Source organism: Papio anubis, chromosome 11 (assembly GCF_008728515.1).
Source record: "Papio anubis isolate 15944 chromosome 11, Panubis1.0, whole genome shotgun sequence".
Lineage (NCBI taxonomy): Eukaryota > Metazoa > Chordata > Mammalia > Primates > Cercopithecidae > Papio > Papio anubis.
Genome location: NC_044986.1, coordinates 41,261,709 through 41,289,355, shown reverse-complemented (window position 1 = coordinate 41,289,355; position 27,647 = coordinate 41,261,709). Strand labels below are relative to the sequence as shown.

Here is a 27,647-nt window from a genome sequence, read left to right as displayed (position 1 = left end):
CTCAAAAAAAAAAAAAAAGAGTGGAGGTGTCTAGTAAAGGGTCAGAGGTAAAGGAGTTTACTGTTTATTACTGAAAGCTCCTTGAGGACAAGATTTATGGCTATCTTTGCATTTACATAGTACTGGACACAGTGTGTGATCACTACAGAGTAGATACTCAAATAATGTCTAAACTAACAGAACAATGAGGACAGACTGAAGACCAGCCAACTGAGAACTCTCCAAAACCTAACATATCTATAGAGGATCTACCCCTGTGGAAGGAAAGTGCTCTAGCCTTGTCATCCTGGCTAAAAGGTAGCCTGATCCTCTGGGTACATGTTTAGGAGATATAAAATACCAACAGAAAAACAGAAAGGAAATCAATATTTATGAAACATATACTGGGCCTGGCACAGTGGCTCATGCCTGTAACCCCAGCACTTTGGGAGGCGGGGGGATTGCTTCAGCCCAGGAGTTTGAGACCACCCTGGGCAACACCACGAAACCCCAACTCTACCAAAAATACAAAAATTAGTTGTGGGATGGGGACGTGAGCCTGCAGTCCCAGCTACTCAGGAGGCTGAGGTGGGAGGATCGCTTGAGCCCAAGAGGTAAAGATTGCAGTGAGCTGAGATCACACCACTGCACTCCAGCCTGAGCAACAGAGTGAAACCCTGTATCGAACTTAAAAGAAAACATACTGAACTTTTCCTCCCCTATCCTGGGAAGACTGTCCCCAACCTAATTTTTTTTTTTTTTTTTAAGACAGAGTCTCGCTCAGTCACCCAGGCTGGAGTGCAGTGACACGATCTCAGCTCACTGCAACCTCCGCCTCCTGGGTTCAAGTGATTCTCCTGCCTCAGCCTCCCGGGTTCAAGCGATTCTCCTGCCCCAGCCTCACGAGTAGCTGGGATTACAAGCGCCCACCACCACGCCCAGCTAATTTTTTTGTATTTTTAGTAGAGATGGGGTTTCACGATGTTGCCCAGGCTGGTCTTGAACTCCTGACCTCAAGTGATCCGCCCACCTCAGCCTCCCAAAGTTCTGGGATTACAGGCATGAGCCACCCCACCTGGCCTCAACCCTAACTTTCAAGACAGGCAGGATGTGTGGATTAGGTTAATTAAAGAAACTCAGCGATACCCTGTCCTTTTACACTACTAAAAGGCATTTTTCTGATTAAAAGTAGTTTAAAAGCTTGAATGTTGATAGTCCCAATTGACATACCACTGTTTCCTAAGCCTACAGAACAGGGAAATGCAAAGTAGGGCTGCCTGCAAAGTGAGATGACTGATGCCCAGGTGGCTCAAGTTGTTGCCAGGGAAATGGGCTATTATCTCCAGGTGCCCCAACAGTTCAGGTAATTCCACACAGTCCCAAGTTATAAAATATGGCTGAACACAGAACAAGGAGGTTACTTTGTAAATGGATTGATTTTAAATAAATGCTTTAAGACCATCTCTGTCTCAAGAGGTTAGACCAGAAAATGAATGCCCAAATACCAGCAGAGGCAGTACTTGTGTTTGCAAGTACCTAACAGTTAAGAGCTCGGGCTCCGACGCCAGATAGACATGAGTTAAATCCCTGCTCTTCCAGCAAATAGCTGTGTGGCTATCTCGGTTAAGACATTCTTCCTACGATCTACAGCAGGGCTGACTGCATTCTTTAAGGTGTGAATATGTGGTAGCTTCAGACGTTAGGGCTTTCCTTCCTAAAACTATGCCCCAATCCCTTTGGTTGGACCTGTATTTTCCTTAAAAGCCTCACTCACTCATTTTAGGCTAGAGCTTTCCAGCTGGCTCATCTCATTCATTATGCTTTGAATCTCCCAAATTTCCATCTTCGAGAAAAACATATCTTGAAACTCTGGATGGTCGACTGGACTTAATAACTACAGAGAAAATGTAATTTTCACTAGAACATACAAACCACTTAGTTATATAAAACTTAAAATTGGTGCTTTCTTTAAAAATCACAAATGCTATATGCTGGAGACAGTATGAAGCTAAGCCTAGCCTATCAGTAATGAATTTAGAACAAAAGCGGACTGATCCAAAAAAGGACAAAAGGAGGCATCCTGCCTGTGCTTACCACCTGATTCTCTAGGCTCAGGGGTCTTTTGCACATTATAGGAGATTTTGTGATGTAATGGAAAACAGAGGAGAACAAGTTCCATAGAGTATTCATTTGTATTAGCTTTTCTTAGTGCCCCACTGCTACCGTCCTAACACAGGCAGTAAAGACTAAGTCCCAACAGGTTTCTCTGCCTCAGGACTCTCTCTCTCCACTCCCTGACATCCTGCACACAGCCACCAAACTACTTTTCTAAACTCCCAGTTCCATCAATAACTTCCCAGCTTAAAAACTTAAGGGCTCCCTACCTACTACGCACTGGGAAAATCCCAACTAGAATTCAAGACCCAGGCCAGCATTACCCTACCGTTATAATACAGGACTTGTGTCCTCCTAATTCCCCCAGGGAAATTCTCTAAAGCTTCAACCAGACTAATCGGCTCACCGTTCCAACACAAACTGCCCGCATATCTAGGCTGGATTACGCCCACGGCAGCCCTCACTTCAATCTTTCCGCCATTTCTTGCAAAGCCAGCCTACCCCCCACTTTTCTATCTCTACCTCCACACACTACCCATACTACTCATCTTCTGACCATCATCAACACACCCTTTTAGCTATCTCAATTCCCGTGGCATCCCAATCCGCTCCAATCAAATCAAAGTTCCTTGGAAGGCACACACATACTTTACATAGAGGGTCCATCACAGTGCCCTGCACTTAGTAGGTGCTGGCTATTACTGATTAAAACCAGGAGGGGTTCAAATAACGTTTCTAGGGAGGGCAAGATAATACTGCCTATCCTCTTCCATTCGTAGTAAAAAATATTCAACGTTCACTACAAGCCTGAAAAAGCCTAGCGTACGCAGATCAACGGTGAAGTGGAGAGCACGTCACTGGAAGGCAAAAAACCTGTGTCCTAATCCTGATTTTGCCACAATCTCGGCAATTGTCGGGAAATCAAGCCATCTCTCGGAGCCCCGGTTGTCTCCGAGCAAAACAAGGGAGCTGCTGTAGAGGATCCCGAGGTATCTTTCGGCTCCTAAATGTCCCCTGATAGGAAACCCCACACTCGTCTTCTCACTAAGGCGGGAGGCTCACAAACTTTTTTTTCCCAGCGCGGGCATTCCACACGGTCCTGGAAACTCAGTGCCCGGAGGAAAGGGCAGGGCTGAGGGCAAGGTAAGAAGCGGTCCCCCAAAAGTCGCCGGATTCCTTTACCCCACGGCTCGAGTCCGCCTCAGGTTCCCGGCCCCCTCACAGGCGGACTCCGACAGAGTGACGCGGCGCGGCTCCCGGGTGCAGGCCGGGTGACTCTGTCCGCCCCCGCGCCCCCACACTACTGGCACACGCCCCGTGGCCCCGGGTAACGGCCCCGGTCCCTCACCAGCCCGAGGGACGTCCCCGACTCTGGACCAGGCCTCTGGCTCCCGCCTGGCCAGCCGCTCTTCCGGGCCCTGGGGCGGCCTCAGCGTGGCAGTCCGGGCCCCAGGCCGGCGGGACGGGCGGCGTGAGGGGCAGCGGCGGCGGCTTTAAGTGCTGAATCACCACTTTGCAACCCGAGCGCCAAACCACCGTGACCCACGGGGCCCGAGGGCCCGGGCGCTCCATTCCACTTACCCACACAGGCGCTCCGGGGGCGGCAGGCGGGCGCCGAAGACTGAGCGGAAGGTGCTGGGCAGCGCGGGGTGCCGAAGCCACGCTAGCCGGTACCGCATTAGCCAGCGCAGTCGCCGGGATCACCGCGAACGCTTCCTGCTTGCGCTTCGAGCCGGCCCTGCGCACTGCGCATGCTCTAGCCGCCGCGCCGCGCGGTCTCCCGGGAGCTGCAGAGAGGCAGCCGCTCCGGGTTTTTCCTGGAGCCGGACGGGGCGAAGACGCTAGCGAGGACGTTGGGGACGGCGGCTTGCCGAGGCCTGAGCTAGCGGGCTGGTGGGACGGGCGTCTGGCCGGGGCGCTTTAGGAGCCAGCACCCAGACTTTCCCAGGCGGGGAGGGTCCCAGCTAGGTCCCACCGGCCGCACTTGTGAGGGTGGCGAGGTGTCTGGCTGTGAGGGAGCAAGGGGCCGTTCATGAAAACAGTGAGGGCACACGGGGCCATGTTTTCTGAGGCACCCCCACTGATTAGCGTGCTGGACCCTGCAGGTGTCGGAACTAGGTTCCTGGTCTCGGCGGCTTCACAGAAAATGAATCCGCGGCGGACGCGCGGCTCGCGGGCTCCCTCTAGAGCGCGGTGGGGATGTGGACCGCGAAGGCACAGATGCGCTGGAGACCAGGCTGGAGTGCGACGTGGGGGAAATTCAGACGCAGGCTTCCGCGGTAGAGAGGTCAGGACCCAGGAGGACGTTTCCATCCTTGGGGAAGCTAGCAGGTCTCTTAAGAGGAAGGTGCGGATGGGACGGGCGCCACAGCAAAACAAGGCTTCAGATCCAGAGTAGAAACTACTACTCTTATTAGTACTCCGTACTAGGAATACTACTAGTGTCAGTCGGCTTCAGTCGTTCCTTTTTAAACAAAGAATTTTCTCCCCAGTGGGAAAGAATGCTTTGCACCCACGAACAGCCTAGTAGTTGTTATGGATCTAACTTTCCATAATACCTTATGGGAGTCTTTAAGGAAGAATGCGATTATGGATGGTAACTTCCCAGCTTAAGTACTTTTAGGTTTCTGGTTGGTAGACCAAAGACTGCAACCAAAAACAGTGTCCTTAGTCCAAGTATTGCTTTAAATGGGAATTCAGTAGGAGGATTCCTTAATCAAGTTGATGCTTTATCGAAGGCGTACCCACGGTCTTTTTAACAATGCAGTTTCACCTAAAGGCAAACCTTTGGATGAAAACAGGTAAAAAATTATGGCAAGCCTCCTAGTGGGGTTTGCAAGTGCGTGGTTTTAAGAATCTTTAAATTACCAGTCCCAATGCAGAGTAGCCAATCGCCTTGAAGCAGCTCCTCTGAGAGTGTTAATGCAGACTTTCTGAATACATCTATGCTCCATTAATGGAATCTATAAATGAACTGGGTAAAGGGTAGATTCAGACTTGGAGGGCTTGAAACATATACAATTTGGGGGACGTCTTTGAGACATAAAATACAAATTATAAATACAGAATTAGCAGTCAAAAGATTACTATAGAGAAAATACATCACAACAAATACTGGAGACTTGGAGGTTAGTACCTTTTTTTTCCCTGAGATCTCTTTAGGCTATTTATTAGAAATGTTTACATAAAAATGCTTCCAGATGGCCAGGCGTGGTGGCTCATGCCTGTAATCCCAGCACTTTGGGAAGCCAAACTGGGTGGATCACGAGGTCAGGAGTTCGAGACCAGCCTGACCAACATGGTGAAACCCCGTCTCTACTAAAAATACAAAAGTCAGCTGGGCGTGGTGGCACGCACCTGTAATCCCAGCTACTCAGGAGGCTGAGGCAGGAGAATCACTTGAACCTGGGAGGCGGAGGTTGCAGTGAGCTGAGATCACATCACTGCACTCCAGCCTGGGCAACAAAATGAGAGCTTCTAGACAACTGGCTTTCCCTCTACAAATCCCAGTTTGGAGCCTGTGCAAGTGAGCAGCCCTGAAGTTTAAACTTCATTGGCTTCATGATAAATTTCCCTCTGGTTGGAGTGGATGTCCTGGATAAGAAAGAATAATATTAATATAGTCTCATAACTATCGTCTCAATAAAAAGGAGGTGGATGGAAAGAAAAGTAACAATTTTGAGGGTCTACTCTATGTCTGACATTGTACATTGATCCTTCATTAGTCATCATGACCACCCTCTGTAATGGATATTTCCCCACCTACCAGAGATGAGGAAGCTGTGGCAGAGAGAGGTTAAGTAACTTGCCAACAATTGGACAAAAAGAGTGGAGTTGTAATTTGAACTCGGGACTGTCTGATTCCGAAAGCTGTGATTCGCTCATCTCATTTATGACTTGACAAATGTTTGTTGAATTCCTTACAGATACTAGGTACTATAAAGGTGCTGGGGATACAGCAGTGGACAAAAAAGACAAAAGTTTCTGTCTTGATGGAGCTTACCTTCTAGCTGTGTGGGAAAAACAGATAATAATCAAGTAAGTGAGTAAGTGATATGAAGGAACAGGTGGTCAGGAAAGGCCCCTCTGAGGAAGTGACATTCAAGCAGACCCCAGAATGATGAGAAAAAGTAGGAAATGTGAAGATCTGGGGTATAATCTTTCCCACTCTCACTCAAACAAGTATAAGGTGTAAATCACCTAGACAACTTTTTTTTCTTTTCTTTTTTTTAGACGGAGTCTCGCTCTGTTGCCAGGCTGGAGTGCAGTGGTGCGATCTCGGCTCACTGCAACTTCCACCTCCCGGATTCAAGCGATTCTCCTGCCTCAGCCTCCAGAGTAGCTGGGACTACCGGCGCGTGCCACCATGCCCAGGTAATTTTTGTATTTTTAGTAGAGACGGGGTTTCATCATGCTGGCCAGGATGGTCTCGATCTCTTGACTTCATGATCCCCCTGCCTCGACCTCCCAAAGTGCTGGGATTATAGGTGTGAGCCACCATGCCCAGCCTACAACTTTTTTAGAGGCATAAAAAGTAATGTGCTGAAGTCATTCTTTGCCTTAGGAAAACTAGACACATATTCAAATATAAGTACTCTGATATACTGGAAGCCAAATATTAGTGTTCATCTGTGCTGTAGGTTCCTTCCATTAGTTCAGATAGAATAGAGTTCACCATAGAGCTGAGTCAGGAGTTCCTAATGAATTGAAAGAAAAAAAAAACTTAAAAAGGAAGCCCAGTGGTGACAGATTGACATTTATTTCCTAATTGGTAATGTTCAGAAAAATAATATTTTTTGTCCCCCTGGATGTTTTAGCAGAGGAAAGAAAAAGAATTTTTTTTTTTTTTTTTGAGACGAAATTTCTCTCTTTTCACCCAGGCTGGAGTGCAATGGCATGATCTTGGCTCACCGCAACCTCTGCCTCCCGAGTTCAAGCGATTCTCCTGCCTCAGCCTCCCAGGTAGCTGGGATTACAGGCATGCACCACCATGCCCAGCTAATTTTTATATGCTTAGTAGAGACGGGGTTTCTCCATGTTGGTCAGGCTGGTCTCCAACTCCTGACCTCAGGTGATTTGCCTGTCTCGGCCTTGCAATGTGCTGGGATTACAGGCGTGAGCCACCACACCCAGCCAATAATTTTTTTTTTTTTTTAATAGGCCGGGTACAGCAGCTCACACCTGTAATCCCAGCTCTTTGGGAGGCTGAGGCAGGTGAATCACTTGAGGTCAGGAGTTGGAGACCAGCCTAGCCAACATGGTGCACCCTGTCTCTACAAAAAAATTTAAAAATTAGCTGGGCATGACAGTGTGCACCTGTAGTCCCAGTTACTCAGGAGGCTGAGGCACAAGAATCGCTTGAACCTGGGAGGCAGAGGTTGCAGTGAGCTGAGATCGTGCTGCTGCACTCCAGCCTAGGTAACAGAGTGATACCCTGTCTCAAAAATAAAACTTAAAAATGTCTTTTGAGGCTGGGCATGGTGGCTCACGCCTGTAATCCCAGCACTTTGGGAGGCCAAGGCAGGCAGATCACCTGAGGTTGGGAGTTCGAGACCAGCCTGACCAACATAGAGAAAACCCATCTCTACTAAAAATACAAAATTAACTGGGCACAGTGGCGCATGCCTGTAATCCCAGCTATTTGCAAGGCTGAGGTGGGAGAATTGTTTGAACCCAGGAGGCAGAGGTTGCAGTGAGCCGAGATCAAGCCATTGCACTCTAGCCTGGATGACAAAAGTGAAACTCCATCTCAAAAAAAAAAAGTTTTTTGAACTAATCTAGCCTATTGTTATATATTCAAAATCAAAATCTGAATTCTGAATCCACCAACTCAAAATTTTGTACAAATAGCTAAAGAGAAAACATACCTAGGTAGTTAATAACAAAGGAAAATTTAAAGTTAGGGCCAACGCGGTGGCTAATGCCTGTAATCCCAACAATTTGGGAAGCAGAGGTGAGAGGATGCTTGAGCCCAGGAGTTCAAGACCAGCTTTGGCAACATAGTCAGGCCTTGTCTATATAAAAAAATAAAAACAAAAAAAATTAGGCAGCAGGTGCAGTAGCTCATGCCTGTAATACTAGCACTTTGGGAGGCCAAAACAGGAGGATCACTTGAGCTTAGGAGTTCAAGACCAGCCTGGGCAACACAGGCCTCATCTCTATTTAAAATAAAGATAAAATCAAAACAGAATAAAAAATTAGCCGGGCATGGTGGTGCATGCCTGTGGTCCCAACTACTCTGGATGTTGAGGTGGGAGGATGGCTTGAGCCCGGGAGGTGGAGGTTGCAGTGAGCCAAAATCATGCCACTGTATTCCAGCCTGGGCAAGACAGCCAGACCCTGTGTCAAACAATAATTCTTACAAGACCTTAAATATTTTTCATAAACATCATTTTTATTTGTATTATTTTTTTAAGGCTCTTGAGCAACACCAATTCTTTAATGAACAGCTGAGGAACATTGATTTTAGCCATCTATTTTTCTCAAAAGAAAAATGTCTCAAGAGACTTTTTTTTTTTTAATTGAGACAGAGTCTGACTGTCACCCAGGCTGGAGTGCAATGGCGTGGTCTTGGCTCACTGCAACCTTTACCTCCTGGGTTCAAGCAATTCTCCTACCTCAGCCTCCTGAGTAGCTAGGATTATAGGCACCCGCCACAACACTCAGCCAATTTTTGTAGTTTTAGTAGGGACGGGGTTTCACCATGTTGGCCAGGCTGGTCTCAAACTCCTAACTTCAGGTGATCCACCCACCTCAGCCTCCCAAAGTGCTGGGATTACAGGTGTGAGCCACTGCACCCAGCCTTTTTTATCTTTTTAAGACAGGGTCTCCCTCTGTTGCCCAGGCTGGAGTGCAGGGGAGTGATCTTGGCTCACTGCAACCTCCACCTCCTGGGTTCAAGCGATTCTCCTGCCTCAGCCTCCCAGGTAGCTGGGACTACAGGCATAAGCCACCATGCCCTGCTGGGTTTTTTGTATTTTTAGTTGAGACGGGGATTTCACCATGTTGGCCAAGCTGGTCTCGAACCCCTGACCTCAAGTGATCTGCCCACCTTGGCCTCTCAAAGTGCTGGGATTACAGGCATGAACCACTGCACCTGGCCTTACTTTACGTGTCTTAATTTACTCATTTATCTCCCTCACTAACATGTAAATACCACAAGCATAGAAACCTGGTTGCTTATTTCTCTGGTGTATCCTCAACATTGAAAGCAAGCCCTGGGCCCATAAATATTTGTTGAATGGATAAATCGAGAGTTGTCTTCACTGTGTGTAGAAAATATGAATTATAGATACTGCTCATAAAGTAACTCAAATTTACCTTTAAGGGCTAGCAAAGATGAGTCATTTAGGAAAACTTTTAACAAACAAATTTATAATTAATCACTTATCTATAAAACATTTTAAAAAATTCATGTTGCTTTTAGGTATTTTATTACCATAGTATCATACTTAAAACTAATATACATTTTAAAACTTTTTATTGGGAGGGGCACGGTAGCTCACGCCTGTAATCCCAGCACTTGGGGAGGCTGAGGCGGGTGGCTCATCTAAGGTCAGGAGTTCGAGATCAGCCTGGCCAATGTGATGAAACCCTGACTCTACTAAAAATACAAAAAATTAGCTGGGTACAGTGGCAGGCGTCGGTAGTCCCAGCTACCCAGAAGGCTGAGGCAAGAGAATTGCTTGAACCCGGGAGGCAGAGGTTGCAGTGAGCCAAGATCACGCCATTGTACTCCGGCCTGGGCAACAAGAGCAAAACTCCGTCTCATTTTAAAAAAAGAAAAAAAGAAAGCTGGGCACAATGGCTCACGCCTGTAATCCCAACACTTTGGGAGGCCGAGGTAGGTGGATCACCTGAAGTCGAGAGTTGGAGACCAGCCTGACCAACATGGAGAAACCCTGTCTCTACTAATACAAAATTAGCCATGCGTGGTGGTGCATGCCTGTAATCCCAGCTACTCAGGAGGCTGAGGCAGGAGAATTGCTTAAACCTGGGAAGTGCAGATTGCAGTGAGCTGAGATAGCGCCATTGCACTCCAGCCTGGGCAACAAGAGCAAAACTGTGTCTCAAAAAGAAAGAAAAAAGAGAAAACTTTGTATTATGGAACAAGTAATCAAACATATACAAAAGAAAAGAAAATCATATTACTATTCCAGGCAAAATATGATTTTAGAATTCTATAGCCCAGCAATGTCAACATAGATTCTGTGATTTAGGATAAAAACATTTTGAAAAATACAGTTTTAGAATTCCACAGCCAACAATGTCAATAATAAATACCCTAGGCATCCATTCATTATTCAGCTTCCATAATTACCAGTTTATGGCCAATATTGTTCCATCTTTTCCTCCAACTCCTTCAACCTCCACTAAATTGTTCTGAACCAAATACCGGGCATTATATTATTAATATTTCATCTCAGTATTTCAGTATATGTCTCAAAGGACTTAAAGAAAATCCACAGGCACGAACATACCTAAAACATTAACATAATTATTTAATATCATCAAATATCTAGTCTGTTCCTACTTTCCTGAGTGTTCCCACTTTCCTGATTGCCTCAAATGTTTCTTTTTCACAATGGGTTTGTTCAAATCAGGATCCAAACAAGAACAAAACACTTCATTTGATTAACATGTTTCTTTTTTTTTTTTTTGTATCTTTTGAAGATTATCTTTTTCTGAAGAGTTTATTGAAGTATTGCAAACAGAAAAGTAAACAAGTGATAAGTGTACAGCTCAGTGAATTTTCAGAAACTGAACACATCCCTGTAAACACACCCAGAAGCTCTGCCTTATTCTCCCTTTCAGTCACTGTCACCCCAAGGGTAACCACTAACCTGATTTCTAACACAATAAATTAGTTTTGCCTGATTTACAGTTTAATGTAAATGCACTCATACAGTATATACTCTTTTGGGTCTGGCTTTCTTTCACTATCTGGTGAGATTTAGCCACATTTTTTAGAATAATTTTTGTTGGTCAGCTGTGGTTGGTTCAGCACTGAGGTTTGAGGCGGCGGATCACGCAGGTCAGGAGATCGAGACCATCCTGAGCATGGCAGAAACCCCCGCCTCTACTGGAAAATGAGGTAGGATGTGGTTCAGTCCCAGTTACGGGAGGGCTGAGGCAGGAGAATGGCCTGAACTGGGAGGAGCAGTGAGCCGAGATCACGCCACTGCATTCCCAGCCTGGGTGACATTAGCTGATTCGCCTCAAAAAAAAAAAAATAATTTTGTTTGTTCACTTCTTTCTTTTTCTTTCTTTCTTTCTTTTTTTTTTTTGAGACAGAGTCTTGTTCTGTTGCCCAGGCTGGAGTGCAGCATCATGATCTCAGCTCACTGCAACCTCTGCCTTTCAGGTTCAAGTGATTCTCCTGCCTCAGCCCAAGTAGCTGGGATTACAGGGGCCCACCACCATGCCCTGCTAATTTTTTTTTTTTTTTTTTTTTAAGTAGAAACTGGGTTTCACAATGTTGGTCAGGCTGGTCTTGGATTCCTGACCTCAGATGATCCTCTCGCCTCGGCCTCCCAAAGTGCTGGGATTACAGACATGAGCCACCATGCCGGCCTGTTTGATCTTTTTTTTTTTTTTTTTTTGAGATGAAGTCTGTCACCAGGCTGGAGTGTAGTGGTACAATCTTGGCTCACCGCACCCTCCAATTCCCTGGTTCAAGCAATTCTCCTGTCTCAGCCTCCTGAGTAACTGGGATTACAGGCATGCGCTACCATGCCCAGCTAATTTTTTGTGTTTTTAGTAGAGACGGGGTTTTCACTGTGTTAGCCAGGATGGTCTTGATCTCCTGACCTCAGGTGATCCACCTGCGTTGGCTTCCCAAAGTGCTGGGATTATAGGCATAAGCCACCGCGCCTGGCCCATAGCTTGTCAATTCTAAATCTTTTTTAATCCACAGGTTTATCCCTCTTATTTATTTATTTATTTTTGTTTGTTTGTTTTTTTGAGATGGAGTCCTGCTCTATCACCCAGGCTAGATAGAATGCAGCAGCAAGATGTCAGCTCACTGCAACCTTTGCCTCCCAGGTTCAAGAGATTCTCCTGCCTCAGCCTCCTGAGTAACTGGGATTGCAGATGTGTGCCACCGTGCCTGGCTAATTTTTGTATTTTTAGTAGAGATGGGGTTTCACCATATTGGTCAGGCTGGTCTCGATCTCCTGACCTCAAGTGATCCACCTGCCTCAGCCTCCCAAAGTACTGGGCTTATAGGCGTGAACCACCGCGCCTAGCCAATTTTTGTATTTTTTTAGTAGAGATGGGGTTTCACCATATTGGTCAAGCTGGTCTTAAACTCCTGACAGGTGACCCACCCACCTTGGCCTTCCAAAGTGCTAGAATTACAGGCGTGAGCCACTGTGCCTGGCCTCCTCTCCCTCCTCTTTTTTATTTTGCAATTTATTTCTCAAAGGAGTTGAGTCATTTATCCTGTAGTGTTCCCAATGTTCTAAATTTTGCTGACTGTATTTTTTCTTTTTCATTTTTTGAGACGGAGTTTCACTCTTGTTGCCCAGGCTGGAGTGCAATGGAGTGACCTCGGCTCACTATAACCTCCGCCTACTGGGTTCAAGCGATTCTCCTGCCTCAGTCTCCTGAGTAGATGGGATTACAGGCGTGCACCACCACGCTTGGCTAATTTTTTGTATTTTTTAGTAGAGATGGGGTTTCACCACGTTGCCCAGGCTGGTCTCAAACTCCTGACCTCAAGTGATCCACCCACCTCAGCCTCCCAAAGTGCTGGGATTCCAGGCATGAGCCAGCGCGCCTGGCCTGCTGACTGTATTCTTACAATGTGACTTAACATGTTTATTTCCTGTATTTCCTATAAATGGTAGTTACATTCACAAGATTTGATCAGATTCAGCAAATATGCATTTGACAAGCGTTTACTAAGCACTGTATTTGCTACTAGGTGGGATACAAAAATGACTAAGACATCACTCCTAATCTATTGTTTATTATGAATATGAAAGGTTAAGCCTGGGCGTGGTGGCTCACGCCTATAATCCCAGCACTTTGGGAAGCTAAGGCAGGCGGATCACTTGAGGTCAGGAGTTGCAGACCAGACTGGCCAAAGTGGAGAAACCCCATCTCTACTAATAAAGTACAAAATTAGCCGGGTGTGGTGGTGCATGCCTGTAATCCCAGCTACTTGGAAGGCTGAGGCAGGAGAATAGCTTGAACCTGGGACGTGGAGGTTGCGGTGAGCTGAGATTGCACCATTGCACTCCAGCCTGGGCAACAAAAGCAAAACTCTGTCTCAAGAAAAAAAAAAACAACTAAAAATACAAAAAGTAGCCGAGTTTCGTGGTGCGCACCTGTAGTCCTAACTACTTGGGACACTGAGGCAGGAGACTCCTTTGAATCTGGGAGGCAAAGGTTGCAGTGAGCTGAGATGGTGCCCCTGAACCCCAGCCTGGTGACACAGTGAGAACCTGTCTGCCTGTTTTGTTTTGTTTTTGTTTTTTGTCTTCTGAGATGGAGTTTTGCTCGTGTTGCCCAGGCTGGAGTGCAATGCCATGATCTTGGCTCACCACAACTTCCGCCTCCTGGGTTCAAGCCGCTCTCCTGCCTCAGCCTTCCAAGTAACTGGGATTACAGGCATGTGACACCATGCCCAGTTAAATTTGTATTTTTAGTAGAGACAGGGTTTCTCCACGTTGGTCAGGCTGGTCTTGAACTCCCAACCTCAGGTGATCTGCCCACCTCAGCCTCACAAAGTGCTGGGATTACAGGTGTGAGCCACCGTGCCCGGCAGGGCAGGACTTTTTAAATTCATTTTTGTGACTATCACAGGATATGCACCTAAGCTCAGTAAACATTTGTTGCGTAATTAAAACTAACTAAAGGTGTGTTTTTTTGTTTTTTTGAGACGGAGTCTCGCTCTTTCCCCCAGGCTGGAGTGCAGTGGCACAATCTCAGCTCACTGCAAGCCCCACCTCCCGGGTTCATGCCATTCTTCTGCCTCAGCCTCCCGAGTAGCTGGGACTACAGGCACCCCCACCACACTAATTTTTTTTGTACTTTTAGGAGAGACAGGGTTTCACCGTGTTAGCCAGGATGGTCTCGATCTCCTGACCTCATGATCCACCTGCCTTGGCCTCCCAAAGTGCTGTGATTACAGGCATGAGCCACTGTGCCTGGCCCCTGTTTTTTTTTTTTTTTAAGAAGATCTTGCTCTGTCACCCAGGCTGGAGTGCACCGGTATGATCAACCTCACCTCCCAGGCTCAAGTGATCCTCCCAGCTCAGCCTCCCAAGTAGCTGGGACCACAGGTGAGTGCCACTATGGCTGAAACTATTTTCATTTCTTGTAGAGATGAGGTCTGGACAGTCTTGGAAGAATTCTTATGTTAAATAGAAATTCAGGATGCAAAATTCTATATTCAGGCTGAGCATAGTGGCTTACCCCTGTAATCCCAGCACTTAGGGAGGTAGAGGCAGAATGATTGCTTGAGTCCAGGAGTTCAAGACCTGCCTGGGCAACATAGTGAGACCCTGTTCTCCACAAAAAGGGGGGGAAAAGACAAAACCCCTATATATTCAATTATGATCTCAGTTATTGAAAATACATGAATAGACAACTGGAAAGAAATACATCAAAATATTAATGGTAGTAATTGCTGGGTGGTAGAAATCTACTATATATAGGAGTTCCAGAGAGAAAGAACAGACATGACAAATGAAATATTCAATGAATAATTCAAAAACATTTCCCAGACTGAAGATAACAACTTGCCAGACTGAAAAGCTCAGCCCAATTAATGAAAGTAGATGCAGACATTGGCTGGGTGCGGTGGCTCACGCCTGTAATCCCAGCACTTTGGGAGGCTGAGGTGGGCAGATCCTGAGGTCAGGAGATCGAGACCATCCTGGTTAACACGGTGAAACCCTGTCTCCACTAAAAATACAAAAAATTAGCCGGGCGTGGTGGCAGGCGTCTGTAGTCCCAGCTACTTGGGAGGCTGAGGCAGGAGAATAGGGTGAACCCAGGAGGCGGAGCTTGCAGTGAGCTGAGATTGCGCCACTGCACTCCAGCCTGGGTGACAGTGCGAGACTCCGTGTCAAAAAAAAAAAAAAAGAAAGTAGATGCACACTAAGGCACATCATTGCAAGATTTCTTTTCTTTTCTTTTCTTTTGGTGGAGTCTTGCTCTGTCGCCCAGGCTGGAGTGCAATGGTGTAATCTTGGCTCACTGTAACCTCCACCTCCTAGGTTCAAGCGATTGTCATGCCTCAGCCTCCCAAGTAGCTGGGATTACAGACATGTGTCACCATGCCCGGCTAATTTTTATATTTTTAGTAGAGGCGGGGTTTCACCATGCTGACCAGGCTGGTCTCAAACTCCCAACTTCAGGCGATCTGCCTGCCTTGGGCTCCCAAAGTGCTGGGATTACAGGCATGAGCCACTGCGCCTGGCCTCATTGCAAAATTTCTAGTCACTAGAATGAAATTCTCAGCTACGAACAGACATAATAACCTGAATATAGATTATTGATTTAACCAGAAATTGTAATATTGGGTATATAGAGAAGGAAATGCAGAGAGAATGGTAGAGTTTGAGAACTAAACCTCACCTACCATAAGATGTCAATAAATAATGTCTAAAATTGATTAATCAAAAGATAACGGTATAGGTCTGGCACAGGGGTGGCTCATGCCCATAATCCTAGCACTTTGGAAGGCTGAGGCGGAGGACTGCTTGAGTCCAGCAGCTGGAGACCAGCCTGGGTAACAAAGCAATACCCTATGTCTATGAAAAAATTTAAAAATTAGTGGGTGTGGTGGTGTGCGCCTGTAGTCCCAGCTACTAATGAGGCTGAGGCGGTAAGATCACTTCAACTGATGCAGTTGAGGCTATTCAGGAGGTGGAAGTGGATTGCTGGAACCCAGGAGGTCAAGGGCCAGGCGTGGTGGCTCATGCCTGTAATTCCAGCACTTTGGGAGGCCGAGGTGGGGGAATCACTTGAGCCCAGGATTTCAAGACCAACCTGCACAACAAAGTGAGACCCTGTCTCTACAAAAAATCGAAAAAAATTGGCTGGGTGTAGTGGCATGTGCCTGTGGTCCTAGCTACTCAGGAGGCTGAGGCAATAGGATTGCTTCAACTGGAGCGGTTGAGGCTGCAGTGATACCTGATAGAGCCACTGCACTCTAGTCTGGGCAACAGAGTGAGACCCTGTCTCAAAAATAAATAAATACAAATAACAGTATATACAAATTCCTTATGAAAATAGAAATATGTAAATGCCTGCACAAACAGCTAAAGTGGTTGGTTGTTTCTGGGGTAAAGGTCTAGAGGCATTGGGGTGGGATAAGGCAGATAAAATACCTTTTTTTTTTGTTACAAGCCTTTTAGAACTATTTAACTTTATAAAACATTTCCACGTTTTTCTTTTCTTTTCTCTTTTCTTTCTTTCTTTTTCTTTTTCTTTTTTTTTTTTTTGAGACAAAGTCATACTCTGTCACTCAGGCTGGAGTGCAGTGGCATGCTTTCGGCTCGCTGCAACCTCTGCCTCCCAGGTTCAGGCAATTCTCCTGCCTAGTATTACAGGTATGAGCTGCCATGCCCAACCTCCGTGTTTTTCTTTAGGAAAAATAAAAATCAATTTAAAATAATTTATTCGAGAAGTACATATACTCCTGAAAGAGAAGTGCCGGAGCAAACACATGGGCAACGATGTTGCATTGTTAGAATTCAGTTTAACTAGACTTAAATTATTATTATTACTGTTATTGAGATGGAGTCTTACTCTGTCGCCAGGCTGATGTGTAGTGGCACGATCTCGGCTCACTGCAACCTCTGCTTCCCAAGTTCAAGTGATTCTCCTGCCTCAGTCTCCCGAGTAGCTGAGACCACTGGCACACGCCATCACGCTAATTTTTTTTTTTTTTTGTATCATTAGTAGAGATGGGGTTTCACCATGTTGGCCAGGATGGTCTCTAACTCCTGACCTGGTGATCTGCCCGAATCGGCCTCCCAAAGTGCTGGAATTACAGGTGTGAGCCACCACGCCTGGCCCCAACTAATTTGTTTGTTTGTTTTGAGATGGAGCCTCGCTCTGTTGCCCAGGTGGGAGTGCAATGGCGCGATCTCGGCTCACTGCAACCTCCACCCCCAGGGTTCAAGCGATTCTCCTGTCTCAGCCTCTCAAGTAGCTGGGATTACAGGCATGTGCCACCACACCTAGCTAATTTTTGTATTTTTAGTAGAGATGAGGTTTCGCCATGTTGACCAGGCTGGTCTCGAACCCCTGACCGCAGGTGATCTACCTGCCTTGGCCTCCAAAAGTGCTGGGATTACAGGTGTGAGCCACCGTGCCCAGCCAAGAAATGTTGATTATTAGCCTGAGTAGTTTGAACTCAATAAAGGCAATGTAAAATGGCATTTCAGGGACTGCTTAGTGCAACAAAACACTTACACGTGGCCATTAGACCCTGGCTATCTCTATTTGACCTAGCCCTGAGGGCAAGTACAATAATTCACCCTGTATATTCATTGCCAGGCCCACAGTAAGCACTTCAAAAACAGTATGATAAAAGTGGATACAGGCAGGCATGGTGGCTCACGCCTGTAATCTCAGCACTTCGGGAGGCCGAGGCAGGTGGATCATGAGGTCAGGAGTTCAAGTCCATCCTGGTCAACATGGCAAAACCTCATCTCTACTAAAACTACAAAAATTAGCTGGGTGTGGTGGCATGCGCCTGTAATCCCAGCTACTCAGAGGCTGACGCATGAGAATCGCTTGAACCCGGGAGGCAGAGGGTGCAGTGAGCCGAGATTGCGCCACTGCACTCCAGCCTGGCGACAGAGTGGGACTCTGTCTCAAAAAAAAAAAAAAAAAAAAGAATACATGCACACTTAGCAAATGAAAAAAATTCAGGGGGAAAGACAGTAGTTAAGAGCCTGGGAGTTGGAATGGGAAAGAATTCTAAGTTCCTTCCCCAATAGTTAACCTAACACTATGATTAAAGTGTAAGTATAGTCATATGCTGTATGACTACAGACAAACTTATTTGGCTAGTTTACTGATAAAACAGTGGAAAGTAATAGTTCCTACTTCAGAAAGTTGTTCTGAAGATTAAATGAGATGATGCACACAAAGCATTTGGCATGGAATCTGACTCACAGTAAACCGTAGATAAACGGTAGCTGTATCTATTATCAAATGGAGACTCTTGAATTTCTTGCGTCAACCCATGTGACTATTAATGTATATATTGTTTGAATATTTACTAAAGAGAAAGGAAAGACGGCCCAGCAGGGTAGCTCGTGCCTATAATCCCAGCACTTTGGGAGGCTGAGGTGGGAGGATTACTTGAGACCAGGAGTTCAAGACCAGCCTGGGCAACATAGGGAGACCCCCATATCTATCAAAGGAAAAAAAATTAGCCAAATCTGGTGGCTTGTGCCTATAGTCCCAGCTACTCAGGTGGCTGAGATAGGAGAATCCCTTGAGCCCAGGAGGTCCAGGCTTCAGTGAGCCGTGATGGTGTATTGTACTTCAGCCCTGGTGACAGAGCAAGATCCTGACTCAGAAAAACCAAAACAAAATGAAAGAAAAGGGGATTTTTTTTTTTTTTTTTTTTGAGACAGAGTCTAGCTCTGTCACCCAGGCTGGAGTTCAGTGGTGCCATCTCAGCTCACTGCAACCTCTGCCTCCTGGGTTGAAGCGATTCTTCTGCCTCAGCCTCCCGAGGAGCTGGGACTACAGGTGCCCACCATCACGCCCGGCTAATTTTTTTTGTATTTTTAGTGGAGACAGGGTTTTGCCATATTTATTGGCCAAGCTGGTCTTGAATTCCTGACCTCGTGATCTGCCCACCTCGGCCTCCCAGAGTGCTGGGATTAAAGGCATGAGCCACCATGCCCAGCCAAAAGGGAGAAATTAAGATTTTTTTTTTCCTATTATATCCCCGGCACTTTGCATATGTTATTTTAATCCTCACAATAATAGTAATTATTATTATCTCCATTTTACAGATGAGGAAACCAAGGCTGATAGACGTTAAGTAATTTCCTTCAGGTGCTCAATATATATTTATTGAGTAAAGCCTTACTTTGGTGTAAGGCTTTGTTCAAGACACTGGGAAAAGAATACTGAACAAAAAGACAGGGTCCCTAATGAAACTTACATTCTATCCAGGGAGACACACAATATATTGACAATGTAATATACTGTCAATACACACAATATATTGACTGTAGTGTTATGAAGAAAATAGGCAGGGTTCTGGGATAGAAAATTATAAGAGGAAGGCCAGGTGCAGTGGCTCACATCTGTAATCCCAGCACTTTGGGAGGCCAAGGAGGGCAGATTACTTGAGGTCAGGAGTTCGAGACTAGCCTGGCCAACATGGTGAAACCCAGTCTCTACTAAAAATATAAAAAAAAATTAGCCAGGCATGGTGGGGCGCCTGTAATCCTACCTGTTCAGGAGGCTGAGGCTCAAGAATTGTTTGAATCCAGGAGGCGGAGGTTGCAGTGAGCCAAGATCATGCCACTGCACTTCAGCACGAGGGACAGAGTGAGACTCCATCTCAAAAATAAAAAAAAGAGAAAATTATGAACAATGTGCTTTAGATAGGGTGGTCAGGATAGGTGTTTTTAAAAGAGAAAGTTCAACTGAGAGCTGAAGAATGAGAATGGGTAAGCCATGCAAAGAGCCAAACACAGTTTAGGGCAGAGGGTATGTCAGGTACAAGGACCTGGCCACAGGAAAAAGCTAGGAGCTCTGAAGCATGGTAATGAGATTTTTTGGAAAGTGCCTTTAGTTGATTGTATGGACAAGGGCCAGATCATGAGGACCCTACAGGGCATGGTAATGAGTTTGGATTTCATTCCAAATACAAATGAGAAGATAGTATAAGATTAAAAAGCAGATGAAGAGCATGGTCTTATTTTCTTATTTCTTAAAAGACACTTCCCTTGCTGAGTAAACGTAATGGAGGGTTCGAGGGGAGGAGAAAAGGGCAGAAGAGAATCTTGTTAAGGAGGTAGATGACAGTTGTTCAGGGAAAAGATAAGAGCCTTGGACTATGGTGATCCATCGCGGGGGAGACAAAATCAACAGGACTCCACTACACATAGAGGAATCAAAGGTTCTGGTTAGCTCCAGTATCCAGATGAGAAAGATTAAGGTGGAGATAAGATAGAGTTCCGTTTGGCATAGGTCCCATTTTGAAATGCCAGCGAGCCACCTAAGAGGAGATATCAATAGACAGCTGGCTACTCAAAATAGAGATGACCAGCAGAAGGAGCTATAGATGCAGATATTTCCTTGGGGCGGGGGGCCGGAGGGGTGGGACGCATGTAGGGGATTAGCAAGTGGAGGAACATAAAAAGGACATCAGAGCTTTCCACTACACCGGGGTGTTACTTAATAGACTAACACGACATTTAGGTTCTCATGGGTTGTGTGGGCCAGAAGCACAGTTCCAGGAACCGACTACAACATAGTGTGAGATATGATGTTTCTCTTCAAATAACCCGATCAGTCTTTTCTTCTTTAATTCATAGTACCCTCCCCTTTTTCCCTTTTTCTTTTTTTCTTTTTGCCTTTGTTAAATGCCGAGGCACGCCACAATACCAGACGTTATCAATACCAGCTCATATTCCTTTCCTCATTTGAAAAGAGGACTAACTTTCTAGCTCATTACAGACATCCCTTCCCCTTTCCTCTCCGCCTTCTGTTACGTGCCCACCTTATCTAAAAAAAATCAAATGTTTAGCCAAACGGGATTAGTTTAGATTATACGACCCGACCCCAGCCAATGGGAAAAATATACAGGGGCAGGACTTGGGTCAAAAATAAAGACTCTCCTGCCCCTTTGTTCAGGTGTGCTCTCGTGGCGACTGGCCAAAAAGCACCCCTCTGCGCAAAAATAAAATTGCTTTGCTAAAAATCCTTTGTTCAAGTGTTCAATTTCCTTAAGATTTTAAACGTTATTCATAACAATAGGCTCCTGTTACAGTATTTCCTGATGCAGCATCCCACACCTACAGCGGTCAAGTCACGCCAGGCACTGCCAAGACGCCGAAAATTTCGCCTGCAGCAGACCAGAGGTGACTGAGGGCGCGCAGGCCCCAGCGAGCGCTGCATGCTGGGATTTGTAGGCCGGGGCGGCGGACGTTTGCGCAGCTTCCTTGCGATGCAACCGCCCGCTGCGCCGCGCGGAAACCCGGAGCGCAGCGCGCCCGCGGCCTGCGTTAGTCGGTCAGTGCAGTCGTTCTAAAATCAAGGCGGACCCTGCTTTTTTGCCTGGAGTCGCTTAGAGATGATGACCAAAGGATAAATTCAGAGTCCTCCAAATGGCATCCAGTGTCCATTTCATCACGATTTGGAACCTGTAGTAGCCTATCTCTTAACACTTCCTTATTATTATTATTATTATTATTATTATTTGAAAAAGGGCATTGCTCTGTCGCCTAGGCTGTAGTAATCCAGCGGCATAATCCCGGCTCACTGCAGCCTCGATCTCCCCTGTTCAGCGATCCTTCTGCCTCAGCCTCCTGAGTAGCTGGGACCAACAGGCACGCACCACCACACCAGGCTATTTTTTCCTCCTGTTTATTGTTGAGACGCATCGGGGAGCGGGGGGCGGGGGGGGGGGTCTCCCTATGTCGCCCAGGCTGGTCTCAAACTCCTGGCCTCAAGCTATCCTCCTACCTCGGCCCGTTAAAGTGTTGGGATTACAGGCGTGAGCCACCGGGCCCCGACATTAATTATTCTTCAAGACTATTCTGGGCCGGGCGCGGTAGCTCACACCTGTAATCCTAGCACTTTGGGAGGCCAAGGCGGGAGGATCATCTGAGGTCCGGAGTTCGAGACCAGCCTAGCTAATATGGTGAAACCACATCTCTACTGAAAATACAAATATTAGCCGGGCGTGGTGGAACATACCTGTAATCCCAGCAACTCGGGGGCTGAAGCAGGAGAATCGCTTTGAACCGGGGGGCGCAGTGAGCCGAGATCCAGCCCGGGTGACAAGAGCGAGACCCCGTCTCAAAAAAAAAAAAAAAAAAAAAAAAAGACTATCCTGGTCTCTGCCTCCGGGATGGCGGCTCGCTTTGGACCTCTCTTCTGTGCTTCTATTGCCCTCTCTTGCAATTCTCTAATAATTATAATCATGGCGAGTGCTTACCATATATTCCGATCTATTTCCACGAGCTCATTAATTCTCATCCTAACCCTCTGAGATGGTTACTATTATTTCCTCTCTGCAGATGAGGGAATTTGGGGCTAGGGACGTTATGTAAGTTGAGCCACGCTACGCTAAAAGTTCCACGCTTAGTTCCAAAGTCTCAGCTCTGGACTACGAAGTTCCGGAGCAGGCGGACAGCCCAACTCTTTACGTTCCCGCAGGCCACGCTCCGAGGGCGGGGCTCCGGTGAGGACACTGCATCCCATGGTGCCTTGCGCGCCAGCGCAGTCATTGGTCCGGCTACTCGGTCCCTTTTTCAAATTGAGGCGCCGAGTCGTTGCTTGGTTTCTGGGGCTTGGGGTGGAGACGAGATTGGTGATTTGGCGGCTCCGGCTGGCGCGGGATAAACGCCACGGCCAGAGTACCGGGTAGAGAGCGGGGACGCGGAGCTGCGTGCGTCGGTCCTCCAGGCCACGCCAGCGCCCGGGAGGGACCAGGGAGACTCCGGCCCCCGTCGGCCGCCAAGCCCCTCCGCGCCTCACAGCGCCCAAGTCCGCGGCCAGGCCTTGATTTTTTGGCGGGGACAGTCATGGCGTCGCAGCCAAATTCGTCTGCGAAGAAGAAAGAGGAGAAGGGGAAGAACATCCAGGTGGTGGTGAGATGCAGGTAGGGAGAGGGCTGACAGGATTCCGAGCGCCGGGGCTTCGCTGCTGGGCCCCCTAGTGCGCGGTCCAGGGAGAGGGATTTTATTTGCATTTCCTGAGGGTCCCAGTTTCTTGGTTCTCCTCGTTCTGTTCAATAAAAATGACACCCGGTTGCTGTGTGTGTCTGATTTTTAGCAGAAAATAGTATGTTTGGTTTGATCACTGTTCCATACTGAAAAGTGCGTTATTTTTAAACTATAGTCAAGACTTAGGTGTCACTTATATATGCTACTTCATGTAGTTTGTCCAGGAAGTAAGACTGAATACCTGTTTTGCAGATGGTTTAGCACTTACGTTGGTATTATCGCCTCTAAAAAGCAATCAACCACTGTTCTCTTTATTCTAGATGCAGTATTTTCTGCATCCCTACTAAACAAGTAAACATCTGTCTTTAAACATTAAGTTATAAAGTGAGTTTATGTTTTTTAAAAGATCAAGACAAGCTAAGCTAGTGTAAATTTCTGATTGTGCTACAGTTTTCCCTTTTATCTGCCTGTTTGTTCATAGACCAAATTAAATGGATATTTCGAGATAAGAAGATGTGGAGGGGTGTTCGGCCCTCCCCTGACTCGTTTCCAAATAACTTCCCAATTTTAAAATGAGCTAGAAACTGCTGTTTAGTTAGAATTGATGTATTCAACTTTTTAGAGGCTCTCCACAGTTTACTGAGTTTGTGTTTTGTGTGTCTGTTTTTGTGGCTGTTAACAGTTGCTGTTGCAACTTTTCTGTAAACCCCAAAGTAGTCTAAAATTAAAAGGCTATTTTTTTTGGAAAAACCTGTTTCAACAAACTTTCTTAGGCTATTGTTTACTCAGCCCTGGTAACTTCAATTGTAGATATCAAAGGTGATGACTAGGTTTCTAAGCGAGGTGCCAGAGAGGAAATTTGGTGGCAATCTTAAATCTAGCCAGTGACACTTACCAGTTGTTGTACTCTGGGGCTTCTGTTAGTAGTTGTTCTGAAAATTTTTATTTAAAAATGCAGTGCATATAACAAGTGCAAATTTTAAACTTATTTTGGTTGTTTAATAAAACCAGGCAATATTACCTTTTCCGTATGCCTTTATTTGATTTCTTTTTTTAACATTAGTTACAAAATACTTCAGACTTACAAAAGTTATTAAGAACAATGTAATAAACATTTGTATATTCATCACCCAGATTAAGAAACAAAACAATCATTGCTGGAGCCCCCCCTTTCCCCTCTCTATCCCTTTTCCTCCAGCCACAGTTAACCATTATCTTGAACTTGATGTTTATGATCCGCATACATTTCAAGCCTTGCCTTAGAGGAGATTTACTTTATCACCAATGAATATAATAGTTATTTGCTTGTGTCTAATATTTACAATAATTTTTGTGTAAAGAGTTTTTTTTTTCCACATTAGCCTTTTTCTTTCAAATAGCCTTCCTGGTGCAAGTCTGTTATTAAGCTTTCGCAAATAGGCAACTTATGAGTTGCAAGGCCCTCAGGGGTTGGTAAGCCTTTTCTGAAAAGGGCCCAGAGAAATAAATATTTATTTTATTTGAATACTTTAGACTTTGCAGGTCACATGTGGTTTGTTATTTTTTTTTTTTGAGACAAGGCCTTGCTGTCTCGCTCAGGCCCTAGTGCAGTGGCGCAATCTCTGCTCACTGCAACCTCCGCCTCCTAGATTCAAGTGGTTTTCCCACTTCAGCCTCTCAGGTAGCTGGGATTACAGGTGCACACCACCATGCCTTGCTAATTTTTGTATTTTTAGTAGAGATGGGGTTTCACCATGTTGGCCAGGCTGGTCTCAAACTCTTGACCTCAGGGAATCCACCCACCTCAGCCTCCCAAAGTGCTGGGATTATAGGCGTGAGCTACTGCACCCCTCCACATGTGGTTTCTGTCACATTATTTTCTGATCTTTTTTTTTTTTTTTTTAAAGAACACTTTAAAACTGTAAAAATCATTCTTAAATCTGGCAGGGCAAGGGCCAGGTTTGACTCACAGGTTAAAGTTTACAGATCCCTACATAATGCGCTACTGGCTATCTTTCTTATGCCCCTGCTATTCTGTCCCCTATTTTTTTTCCCAATTTAAAAAGTCATTTTCGAATACACATAATATAAAATTTAACATCTTAACCACTTTTAAGTGTACAGTTCGGTGATATTAAATACATAATACTCTGCAACCATTACTACCATCCATCTCCATAACTCTTTTCATCATGAACAACTGAAACTCTATACACATTAAACAATAACTCCCCATTTCCCTCTCCCATCAACCCCTGACACCTACCATTCTACTGTCTATGATTTTGACTACTCTAAATACTTCATAAAATAGAGTCATAATACAGTATTTATCCTTTTGTGACTTGCTTATTCCACTTAGCATAATGCCCTCCAGGTTGGACCATGTTGTAGCAAACGTCTTCTTTTTTAAGGCTGAATAGTATTATATGTATGTATCACATTTTGCTTGTCCCTTCATATGTCAGTGGACACTTGAGTTACTTCTTAATTTTGGCTATTATGAATAAAGTTGCTATGAATATGGGTTTTCAATTCTTTTGGGTATTTACCCAGAATTATAATTGCTGGATCATATGATAATTCTATTTTAAATTTTTTGAGGAACCAACAAACTATTTTCTACAGTGGCTGGACCATTTACATTCCCACCAACAGTGCATAAGGGTTCCCATTTATCCACATCCTCACCAACATTTATTTTCTGTTTCTTTTTTTTTCGAGTAGCCATCCCATTAGGTGTGAGGTGGCATCTCATTGTAGTTTTGATTTGTGATGATTTTGAGCATCTTTTCGTGTGTTTACTGGCCATTTTGTATATCTTTGGAGAAATGTCTAAGTTCTTTGCCCATTTTTATATTGGTTTGCTTTTTTGTTGTTGAGTTTTAGGAGTTTTCTATGTATTTTGGGTATTTTCAGATATATGATCTGCAAAAAATTTTTCCCCATTACTGTGGGTTGCCTTTTTACTCATTGATACTGTGGTCTTTTCCTTTCTTTTTCTTTTTGGAACCAGCGCATGGCCTCTTTGCTGATTCTGTTTGGCCCCAGTGCAGACTGTTCTGTGCTATGTGTCTGCAGTGCTGAAACCAGGCCTACGTTGTGCCATGTAGAAGTCCAGGCTGTAGATACCAATGCATGGGTCACATTTGATACCCAAATCTATGTGTTCCTGCATCTCCAAACCAGTTTCCAGTATCCGAGAAGTTGCTCTTTCTTGATTTACACTCCTGCATCTTTAGGCCTTTCTCCAGGGTTTCTTCTGCTTTGGCCCTTTGTGCAGTAGGTGGCAATCTTTTCATCTCTCCTGATGCCAAAGGATCTGACAATGTATTTGGCTTTGGAGAACACAGGGATCTGGCTTATGATCTGCTTCAACACCTTGGCTGCCGGGGTCAGTCATCTCCAGTCTCCTCCATACAGATGTTGAGACAGAAAATCGCTGTGTCACCCAGGCTGGAGTGCAGTGGCACAGTCTCGGCTCACTGTAACCTCTGCCTGCCAGGTTCAAGCAATTCTTATTCTTCAGCCTCCCAAGTAGCTGAGATTACAGGTGTGCACCACGCCTGGCTAATTTTTTTTTTTTTTAGTAGAGATGGGGTTTCGCCTTGTTGGCCAAGCTGGTCTTGAACTCCTGGCCTTAAGTGATCCACCCATTTTGGCCTCCCAAAGTGATGGGATTATGAGTATGAGCCACTTTGCCTGGCCAGAGTTCTCTTTTTTTACCTTGATCCTGCACCGTGATGTAGAAAAGGAAGATAAAACTTTTTTTTTTTTTCCGCTTGGGTTTTTTTGTTTGTTTGTTGTTGTTGTTTTGAGATGGAGTTTTGCTCTTGTTGCCTAGGCTGGAGCGCATTGGTGCGATCTTGGCTCACTGCAACCTCCGCCTCCTGGGTTCAAACAATTCTCCTGCCTCAGCCTCCTGAGTAGCTGGGATTACAGGCATGCGCCACCACGCCTGGCTAATTTTGTATTTTTAGTAGAGATGGGGTTTTACCATGTTGGTCAGGCTGGTCTCGAACTCCTGATCTTAGGTGATCTGCCCACCCTGGCCTCCCAAAGTGCTGGGATTACAGGTGTCAGCCACTGTGCCCGGGCTTTTTTTTTTTTTTTTTTTAATCCCCCTTTAAATACAGTATCTTGCTTTATTGCCCAGACTGGTTGTGAACTCCTGGGCTCAACTAGTCCTCCTACCTCAGCCTTCCAGGTAGCTGGGATCACAGGGATACTGTCTTTTGATACACAAACATTTAAAATTTTTATGAAGTCCAGTTTGTCTTTTTGTTTTTGTTCCCTGTATCTTTGGTGTTATATCCAAGAAATCAGTGCCAAATCCATTGTTGTGAAGCTTCTGCCTTATGTTTTCTTCTAAGAGTTTTATATAGCTTTAGGTCTTACATACATTTTTGATCCATTTTGAGTTAATTTTTGTATATTGTGTTAGATAAGGGTCCAACCGCATTCTTTTGCATATGGATATTTAGTTTCCCAGCACCATTTGATGAAAAGATTGTCTTTTTCTGATTGAATGGTCTTGACAACCTTATTAAAAATCATTTGCCCTTATATAAGAGGGCTTATCTGTAAGTGCTATTCTGTTCCATTGGTCTATAAGTCTGTCTTTATGTCAGTACCACATTGTTTTGATTATTGCAGCTTTGTAGTAAGTTTTGAAATCAGGAAGTG

General features: G+C 45.4%; 2 protein-coding genes across 5 annotated transcripts in view; one reads left to right on the top strand and one right to left on the bottom strand.

Moving 5' to 3' along the window:
- The window catches only part of IDE (insulin degrading enzyme), a 136,723-nt gene extending 114,310 nt beyond the window's left edge, over nt 1–22,413 (bottom strand). The window contains exon 1 of one of the 4 annotated variants that reach the window (XM_017963113.3): nt 22,253–22,413. In XM_017963113.3, the coding sequence (XP_017818602.1) occupies nt 22,253–22,293 (41 nt within the window). In that variant the 5' untranslated portion in view covers nt 22,294–22,413. Of the gene's footprint in view, nt 1–3,675; nt 5,254–22,252 lie in introns of those variants that run through there. The other 3 variants (XM_017963110.3, XM_017963112.3, XM_017963109.3) reach the window with 3 other exon arrangements.
- Nucleotides 22,414–22,530: 117 nt separating this feature from the next.
- KIF11 (kinesin family member 11) overlaps nt 22,531–27,647 on the top strand; it is a 66,771-nt gene continuing 61,654 nt past the window's right edge. Inside the window, exon 1 of the mRNA XM_003904000.5 lies at nt 22,531–22,918. Within this exon, the coding sequence (XP_003904049.3) occupies nt 22,842–22,918 (77 nt within the window). The 5' untranslated portion in view covers nt 22,531–22,841. The remainder of the gene's footprint in view (nt 22,919–27,647) is intronic.